This window comes from Lathyrus oleraceus, chromosome 5, assembly GCF_024323335.1.
Source record: "Lathyrus oleraceus cultivar Zhongwan6 chromosome 5, CAAS_Psat_ZW6_1.0, whole genome shotgun sequence".
NCBI lineage: Eukaryota > Viridiplantae > Streptophyta > Magnoliopsida > Fabales > Fabaceae > Lathyrus > Lathyrus oleraceus.
The window spans coordinates 618,854,679-618,865,038 of record NC_066583.1 but is presented as its reverse complement, the minus strand read 5'-3'; the positions used below and the strand labels follow the sequence as shown (position 1 = coordinate 618,865,038).

General features: G+C 33.9%; 1 protein-coding gene across 1 annotated transcript; it reads left to right on the top strand.

Moving 5' to 3' along the window:
* Window positions 1-1,514: 1,514 nt before the first annotated feature.
* LOC127087128 (UDP-galactose/UDP-glucose transporter 5) lies at window positions 1,515-8,196 on the top strand. The gene is made up of 11 exons (XM_051027986.1): window positions 1,515-1,843; window positions 2,450-2,563; window positions 2,676-2,768; window positions 2,877-2,942; window positions 3,915-4,013; window positions 5,430-5,509; window positions 5,977-6,089; window positions 6,932-7,020; window positions 7,155-7,241; window positions 7,328-7,396; window positions 7,637-8,196. Exons 1-11 carry the CDS (start codon window positions 1,733-1,735, stop codon window positions 7,781-7,783), a joined length of 1,068 nt encoding a protein of 355 aa, XP_050883943.1. The 5' UTR covers window positions 1,515-1,732; the 3' UTR covers window positions 7,784-8,196.
* The last annotated feature ends 2,164 nt before the right edge of the window (window positions 8,197-10,360 follow it).

The following is a 10,360-nucleotide window of genomic DNA, read 5'->3' as shown; positions in this document are numbered from 1 at the left end:
TCACGTGTTTTCTAGGAAACTTCCCAGAAGGTCACTCATCTAATAAGATTGCATGGTTGAAGCGTGTTTGACTTATACCTGCAAAACCTCAGAATCTCTCTCATTCCGATGTGAATTTAGTTTTTTCCCTATAAGCTGCTATGAGTGTCTCATTGTCATGTCTCGTGCACCGACAACCACTCCCTCGCCCCCAGGTGTTACATATAACCACTCCCCGCCCTATTCGACCTTGGATTTTACACGAAGCATAAATGTGGATTAAATATCTTAAAGTTGATCATGATCATGATGAGTCTAAAAAATCTCACAAGGTTCCTGCCAAAATTCTGACATTTTTTCAATTAAAAATCTTGTAGCAGTACCTATATAGGCGTGACATGATTAATTAAAAATAAGTATATCTAAATGTTCATCTATTTAAGGTTTTTCTTTTGTCAAATACTAACTTTTCTAAAATCAATATATTCAGCAGATAAGGATATGAATATGAGGCAAAGGATATAGATGAAGTATCTTAAAGATTTTGACTTTGAACTAAAGTACCGTCCTGGAAATCAGAGAGGACTAGGAAGGGCAAGGAATAATGCTAACTCCATTCTAGTTCCAAAAGTTGATCCCAATGCAGATCAGTGGGTTCAAATGATGCAATATCAACAACATCAACAAGCGCAACCAACTTTGCAACATCAACAAATGATGCAAGTGCTGCAACAACAAATACAACAACAACAAATGTAACAAGAACAATAATAGCAGATGATGCAATAAGGGCAAGCTTCCATCGTCCACCTCAAGTGTAACCAGAGGTTGAGAATCGAGCTTTTCGAAAATACAATAGAATTAATCCATCCGTGTTGGTTTGTGGGGCCAGTCAGAAATCCTGAAAGCAGTATAATATGTTATAAATGGTATCCGAGCAGATATCTCCCAGTACGATGTGGTTCAGGGACGAACCTAATAGAAGCTGGTGGACATGTAACACCCAAGGCCGATGAGGACAAATAGTGGTTGTCGATGCAGAAGACATGACAATGAGCGGCTCCTGGCAGTTTTTAGGCAAAAAATGAGTTCACATCAGAATGAGAGAGATCATGAGGCTATGCAGGTATGGAACTGCATGGTTTGAAAGAAGATTTATAATGATTGATTGATACTACCTATATCAATAAAATGCATATTTTTTCGACAATCTAACAAATAAGAACTTCATAGTTAAACGTACTTGACTTAGAGTAAGATTTGGATGAATAACCTTCTAAATTTTTTTTAAAAAAATGTCAATAAAGACAAAACATATTAAAAAGATCCGTGCTGATTGGTGAGACCATTCACCTGAAAGCGACAAAATAAATAACATTCCATTTCTCATTCAAATAAATCACATTGTAATTAATACATTCAAATTTATTGAATTACCTTTATTCACCCATTGGCTAACAATAATTAATAACAATTGATAATATTAACTTTATTATTAAAATCAAACCAATTAATACATTCCTTAATAATGATGTAGAATACAAATGTGAGTTAATCTAAGATGGCGTAGAAAGCCATGCGCATGATGAGGTGGTGAACCTCACTCTTCTTCCCTTTCCCTTTTTAACATAACAGAAATATACACACAAATACAAAACTTGGTCTAAGCTCTTTCGACTCGAGTGGGTCCCGCAGTCGCTACACTCAATCAATCTATCAATCCGACGCCGTTTATGTTCTTCGAGTTCCAGCTATGGCGGAATCATCATCTTCCACCACTCATGCTTTCAGAGATAATTTATGGAAAGGCATTTTCGCTGTTTCCGGAATCATGCTTACCCTCGTTACCTATGGCGTCTTACAGGTTTTTTCATTTTCTTTTTGTTATTCGTTTTGCGATCTCCGTTTTTTCTTCAATCTAATTCTCACCTTAATTATCGCACAAATGCATATTAATTAGTCGCTTAAGCATTTTATATTACTATTAATTTGAATGTGCTAACTATTATTACTAGATAATACTATTATTAATTTCATGCTTAGTTAGCTCTATACAATTTGCATGACATTATCACTAGATAATACTATTATTCTTAGGTGATGGAGGGGAGGGATTATATGTATCACCAACACTTCTGAAAAAAGGTGTGTCCGTTTCAGTGTCACGGTCCAAAATCAACACCGATACTTGTGATTACGTTTTTCAAATTATTATTGATGTCGACATATCAGTGTTGGTGTCGTGTTTTCAGTGTCAGTGTTTCTTAGGCGATGAATGCTTCTACTTATAAATATATTGTCAGATATATTGTCAAGTCATATGTTTCGATTTAGGGTTTTGGAGGATTAAGTATACATTTTTTTAAATATATTTGAGGTTATACTTAATTCATTTTTATAAACATTTTACATTTTCTTTAGAAAAGAAAACAAGATTTGTTTAGTGAGTTATATATATTTGTTCTTGCAGGAAAAGATCATGAGAATACCATATGGAGTAGAAAAGGAGTATTTCAAGTATTCACTCTTTCTTGTTTTCTGCAACCGGATCATGACGTCTGCTGTTTCTGCTGGTTCTTTGCTGGCAAGTATATTACATCTTTACATGTAGTTTACACATTTTGGAGTATTTGAATTGGGACATACTTACCTTGGTTGTGGCTCCATTTAATCATAATTTTCGACATTTCTTATAGGCAAGTAAAAAAGCATTGGACCCAGTGGCTCCCATTTATAAGTATGGCCTTGTATCAGTATCAAACATACTAACCACAACTTGTCAGTATGAGGTAAGAGACATAATTTCTGTGTGCTTGTAAATTTGTAAGAAATTCCCAACATTAATGAATATAAGTTGCCTGCAATATTAACTTAAATGACCATATTTCTTACTCCAGGCCCTCAAGTATGTTAGTTTTCCTGTTCAGACTCTTGCGAAGTGTGCGAAAATGATACCAGTTATGGTAGGTCAAACGTTCATGCTGCTCCCAGTTATGTAAATTTTGTTTATGTTGATGACAGAGTAATTTCAATATACATTACCCCTTCCTTTTATTTATCTTGCTCCATTGATCTGTAGCTTATTTTTCACCTTCCCAGTCACTACTGCTTCTGTTGACGAATAATAATAATAATTGTTTCTGTTACTATTGAAAAGCGAATGTTCATGCTGTCTTTGTATGCGTGTGCGTCCTCAATGTTGTGTAATTTCTGTTAATATTGTGCTCTTTCTTTACTAAATAAATGGGGAAGGGCAAATTCGTGAAGGCTAAAAAGTGTTAAGTAGATACTAGAATGATTTTTTTACCTCACAATCTTGCAATCATTCAATGATCTCAAAAAATTGTTTCTTGAATTGGTGTCGAATACTTGGTCTGATTCTCCCTCTCTCACCATCTTTATTTCACAAATTAAACAAGGGAGGGAGGAATATTTCTAAGCATTGAATATTCACATAATATAAATTCACCATGACATGAAAGAATCATGTATGCTCCAGATTCTTGACTGTGATGTTTAATACGTTACATGATTTTTTTTCAAAGATGACACAGTCTATCCATGAAAGTGAGAATTTGGTGAGGCAAGGAGTTGTGGTGTGGGGGTTGTAAAGATATCTAAGAGATTAGTGTACATGTTTCAAGAATTATAGAGGATATTATACTTGTTAGACAAGTTGTTTATTAATGTAAAAGGATATTTTATGTACAGATCCTAGTATAACTTATATTTTTGGTTTGAACATTCATTCCAAGGACTTCCCGTATTTTCTTCTGAATTCTACAGTAGCAGAGTTTTTTCATAGTGGAGTCGGTCTAGGTCTTAATTTGTCTTTTTTACATCATATGTAAAATTCCATGAATCTTGTTCCCTGTTTTGGTAAAGATTGACCTATATACCTTGAATCTGTTTTCTTTCTTTTGTATCTTATGCAGGTCTGGGGTACAATTATCATGCAGAAGAGGTATAAGGGACCTGACTATTTGTTGGCTTTTTTAGTTACCCTTGGCTGCTCAGTATTTATCCTATATCCGGTAATTGTTGGACCTTTGATCCTAATAATTTTCTGTTGCTTTCTTATCATTCTGTCTATATGTGTCAATGTGATCATTTTCTATCAAAACACCACCAATGAGTAGTCATATTCAATATGTTGCACATGGGTCGCACTGTTATTTCTTTTGGCACTAGAGGGCTTTTATAAGGACATGTCAGGAATGTTGCAAGGACTGAGGATATTACTATCCTGAATCAGTATAAAAACACTCTTAAGAAGGCTGTATGCACTATTTTGGTCCCAAAGAGCTGGAAGTTTGGAAGTATTAACTAACCCATAAGCAAATACTGCATGGCTCTCTGTCCTACACAAAAATTACCCTATGTCTTCCTTTAGTATGTGGCTGAGGTAGCAAAGGTTAAGATTTAAAAGGAGAATATTTTCATGAAATTAAGTGTTTGTAGTTTAATATCAGAAACAAGAAAAGTTTTAACTCTCCTTCTCACTTGTGATAGCAAGAGGGCCAGCAATAGCGGCTTAAGGACTGGCATCATTAATCTCATAATAGCACTATCACAATAACCGTGACTCAAGCAACGAAAGGGGATTCCAATCATTGGTCTATTTTGTCGAAAGGGATTTGGATTCCTAATCCCAAAATAAGGAAAACCCACTATGGTCGATGATCAGTTATTATAAAAGTAGCCATCAACAGATATTGGATTGCATACAGTTTTGACCCCCTATGTTGAAATCTAACAAAATAAGTATCGTTGCAAATATGGAGGGCTTCCATGGACAATGTCTGTTCACTCACACTGTTGATATTTCAAGCACTTTTCACTTCCCGACTTCAATTTTTGTTGGGGCATTGGGTAGCTCGACTAGTTTGAGCCAAGGGTTAAAAAGAGTTGGAAAAGTTAAATGAATGGGGTTCAATCTCTTGGTGAAGGAAAAATTACCAACGTAACAACTACTAATATACTAACATTTGCATATCCAAAAAAACAACCTTACATAAATTAGGACCAGAGGGAGAGAGGACCATTTCTTGGTTTACTACTCACAGACACCCATTACAAAAAAAATTGCTTCTAAATATAAACCTCCTTTCAAATTACTAGTTGTCTTTATTAGTATTATTTTTTTCCCAGATATAACCCTCATCAATAATACTAATTTGTCTTAGAATATTGAAAGTTGATACTAAATACATTTATACACAAAAGATAATTTAGTAATATTCTCACACAAAAATGGCCACATTAACCACACTACCAACTTTTCTTAATATATGTGAAATTTGCAATGGGAGCTTATAATTAGGGATGGAGGAAGTATTACTTTCTTACTATCGAGTCTTGATTAATTATATAGTCACTGATGCATAATCACCTAATAAGCTGGCAACATTCTTTAATAAGCTAAAGATATTATTGTGCTTTTATTGTAGGCAGGAACAGACCTAAGTCCATACAGCAGAGGAAGGGAAAATACAGTTTGGGGCGTTCTTCTAATGGGTGGCTATCTTGGGTATCACCACTAAACTTAAAATCTCTTCTTATGATTAGTGATTTTATGTATTATTATATACTGTATGGGAAAAAAGTCCAAAAATTAATTCTATATTCATTCATTGTGGACACTGAAGATATTTTATTTGTCTAACTCTTTTCGATGCTGGCAAAAAATAATGAAAGTACATTGTCGCCATAAAACTTTGAATAAGTTCCTGTCTATAATTTTGACTTCTCCCTCTTAACAAGTGTAAAGTTATTATGGGCAAATATAGTCGTTGTGAATCAGTTTTGTTGGTTTGAGCAGTACAGGTCATTTGAAGCTGTGCATTATATAGTTAAAACTTAAAACCGCCTTTTGTAGTAATCTGCATTTTGAACTTTCTTCCAGGCTCTTGAATGCATGTTTTTTCAACTTATTTTAAGAACTTATATGGTTCATAAACAAGTCCTTCATTGTATCATTTTTTTTTTGCGTTACAGGTTTGATGGCTTTACAAGCACATTCCAAGATAAGATGTTTAGAGGCTATGACATGGAGATACATAATCAGATATTTTATACAACATTGTGTTCTTGTATTCTTAGTCTGACAGGTTGGTTTAAGAAGTTCAGTGAATTTCGTATTGAACATTATATTTTGTCAAATTGTCATACATATCTGGTCGAAGTCCTACATTGAATGAGATTTGATATTAAAATGTGTATGTGGAGACAGTTTTCAACTTATAAGCTGGTTTTGTAAGGTTGAGTTAGGCTAAATCCAAGTTTTTACAAGGTATTAGAATCTATCCAAGATCATTTTAGTTGGGTCACCTTCTATTAGGTTACGGCTATCAAACCCCTCAGTTCACGCTCCATATGTCTAGTCCAGAGCGTGAGGGGTGTGCATTAAGACTCGCATTAGATGAGATATGGCCGGAACATGTGTTTATAAATGGAGAGCAACCCCCGGCTTACAAGTTGGTTTTGTAAGAATGAGTTAGGTCCAATCCAAATGAAATGAAACTAAAGAAAATGAAACTGTGACTGAATTGGAGCAAGCTCCTAAAAAGATGGATAGAAATGAAATAAAGCTATCTTGGATAGTGCTGTGCAAGATACAGTATATAACTTGCAACTGAACAGTAGACATTATTAAATACAATAATCTTTGACCCTTGCAACCTTTGCAGTGTTTTTTTAGCCTTTCTTTCTCTTCTTCTACATACTTGCAGCTCACCAAAGAATACTCACCCAGTCCCAACTGCTAAACACCTACTAACTAGTAAACTATCTGGACAACCAATATTCTTAGTTTTATAAACTATCTAGACTTATTCAAATAGTAGTCTTTTCTTTCTGAAATGTGGGTTCTCATATATTTTGGTTCAGCTTTGTTTCTCTTCAAGCTTCAAGGCTAGAAATCTACTCTTTTGATATATGATATTTTTTGCAGGTCTTATTGTACAAGGACAAATGATACTAGCAGTAGAGTTTGTGTACCGGCATCATGATTGTTTCTTTGACATAGCATTACTTTCGACTGTAAGTAAACGACATCTGCTTTAATTTTATATCACATTCTCGTCTTCAGTTTTGGCTTCAAAAGCAAAAACAAGAAGATTTCCCCTTTTTATCATTTATTTCGTTGAAGTTTGTTTTATTATTGGGTTACACAGGTTGCAACAATAAGCCAATTTTTCATTTCCTACACAATTCGCACTTTTGGTGCTCTGACATTTGCTACCATAATGACCACCAGACAGGTAACTTGCAGAGAAATGTAACTATCATTTTCCCTATAATTGCGTAATATTTCAATGTTGGTAATCTTTTAGTCAAATTGTTGCAGCTGGTGAGCATTATGCTGTCCTGTGTGTGGTTTTCCCATCCTCTTAGCTGGGAGCAGTGGATTGGAGCAGTAAGACTTTTACCTTTTCTGAACATTATAACAAATCATGTTGCACTTGCACAGTTGCACTCTAAGATCACACACCATTTCTTTATCACTTCTTTATGACTGCTCGCACTTCATTTGATTAAAATTAAAACCAAACCCTGTATATTGATCAAAGCCTACACTTGAATGTGTGATCCAACGATACCAACCATTTCCTTGATGAATTTAATGGTAAGCATTGTAACGCCATTACATTGTCAGGTCATTGTCTTCGGCTCCCTTTATGCAAAAAGTTTCTGGAAGAAAGCGCCTCAGAAGACAACATCACCTCAGAAGACAACATCCCCAACATCCACAGTAGAGCTTGTTCAAAATGAGGAATCGAATAATTTGAAGGACAACCCCTGACTAAGATAGAGTTAAAGAATACTGACCTTACACCTGACAATGTCTGAAGGGATTCAGTTTTAACTTCAAGAGGTGCACATTCAGTCTTATACAAAGATGGTTTGACTTAAATTCAGACAACTTAAATTCAGACAGCACCAAGTGCAGCTAGATTCCTGGATTTTGACATCACTGTCATAACAATAGAGAACTTGAAAAGGATGTTGTTAACCCCACATTTTTCCTCAGGGGAGATCAATTTTGGACCTTACTAAAGCCAAAAGATGTTTAATGATTGAGATATGTATAATGCGTTGCTCAAGCAAAGTTGTTTTTGTTCAGTTTTTCAGATGTGTTGGAGGGAAAGATGGAAGGTTTGTGCTAATTTTTGGGGTCAATTATTTACTTAATTTAATATCATTATTGGCAATTTATTTTAAGATAGCATAATCTATAAACTAATTGTGCAAAAATATAACTTGCATATATTGTCGCTAAACTATAAATGCATTACTGAATGAAAATTTAAATGATATAAACATCTTGACAAACTGTGTACACGCATGTTTTTTTTTCATTACTCTGATTCTAACACATGTTTTTTAATATTATTTTGCACAAATTAATTTTTTTTAATAATAGCTTTGATTAACGGGAAAATTTTATTTACTTACATCAAAAAGTTGGATAAATGTACATATAGAGTAAAAATGCATTGAAAATCTTCAAAAGTTATATTATTAAATAAGTAATAAAATATAATAAAATAATATGTCATTAATTCATGAAGGCCCCTTATTTAACTTTTTGTAATGAGTTAAGAAGTTGTCTAAATAAGCAAAATTCAAATGTACCCTCACTTTTTATTGGGTTAGTCGCTGATTTACTCCCTTAGTTAATAAAAGCTTAAAATAATATAATTGATAAAATGGAGTTAATATAACTGAAATTTGAAAGCAACGATAAAAAAGAAATATTAACAATTAAATGAAGGCATATGCTTAAATGTTGCTAACATTAGCATCACCAAAGCACCTCTGCCATTTTTGTTTATCTCTTCTTTCTCCAATTATCTTTTCTTATTTATCTTCCATTTTCTTCTCCCACACTTGTTAACCTTCCCATTTGAAAAGCATAAGAGCATTGTTTTAAAAATTGGACCGAATCGGTCGGTCAAACCAGTTGAACAAAGAATCGAAGAGGTCATCGATTTGATATGAATAAGAGATCGGATAAACTATTGAACCAGTGTGAATCCTCTAAAATCCATAAAAACTGATAAATCGACAGTTTTAAAAAATCGGCGGGTTAAATACTTGTTTTTTTTCTTTTCTCAAACAAAACAATGTCATTTTTGATAGAAAAATAAAATTAAAACATATGTAGACTTTGTTCAAAACTTATTTAAAATAATTTTCGCTCCTTAAAATTAAATTTATTAGAAACCGTTAATTAACAAGTTGATAGCATTAGCGTCTGCTAGTTAAGAAGCAAGTTAGTTAAGATGTTTGCTATCTGAGATCCCTTCGTAGGAAAAACCTATGTCAGCTGTGTTAATCCAATGTGATAGTACCACGACTATTGCAAAAATTGAGAACCGTTATTATAATGATAAAAGATGTCAAATTAGAGGAAAGCACATCACTGTTAGAGACTGTATCTCTGAAGGGGGTGTAAAAGTGGATCATGTAAGTACTGAAGAAAATTTAGTAGATCCTTTGACGAAAGGGTTAGCCAGAGAGAAAGTCTCTAATACATCCAATAAGATGTGACTAATGCCTATAGAAAAATGAGTTGCTCATAACGGTAACCCGACCTAAATGACCGGAGATCCCAAAAAATATGTTCAATAGATAATAGCAAGTTGTGAGTAATATGAGATGATCATGTTAGAGTAAATAAGAAAATCATGCATTCTAAAGTGATAAGAGGAAGGGATAATATAAACTCTTAATGAGATTTATACTCAGTATGAGGAAGTACCTAGGCTACATGAGTACTCTTGATAGACTCACTTATGTGATTGTGGAACTTAGGCCGATTACTATGAAATTTGGAGACAAATTTCTTAGAGCCTTCACTAACCCGGGATACAGATGCATGACCACTAAAGCACGGACTATTAGGATAAACCTTAAAAACAAATTGAGTGCGAGTTTGATGTCTAAGATAAACTTGAAGACATTTGTGTTACTATTGTTGAATTAGAATTCTACTTGTTATGCAAAGGTTCAAGTCATAGACACCTTTGCTTATGCACAATCTTAGAAATGTTTGACGTTACTTCTAAAATTCTCTTTTAAATTCAAGTGGGAGATTGGTAGAATACTTGGAATGATGTAAACTTGGAATGGATACTTGGAAGGGTTTATTGACATTAAATGAACACAAGTATGAACAATATGGAACTGAATTTAAAAATATTCACTTTAGCTTCACATACGAGGGAACAAACATATTAGTAGTATATATATCCTCTAAATGGACAAAATTGATTGAACCTAAAGAGATACTCAATTTTATAAAGTAGTGAAGACACACCACCAAGCTACCTTCACACATGCGTGTGCGCCACCGTTCGTTCGTCCGATCGACTCA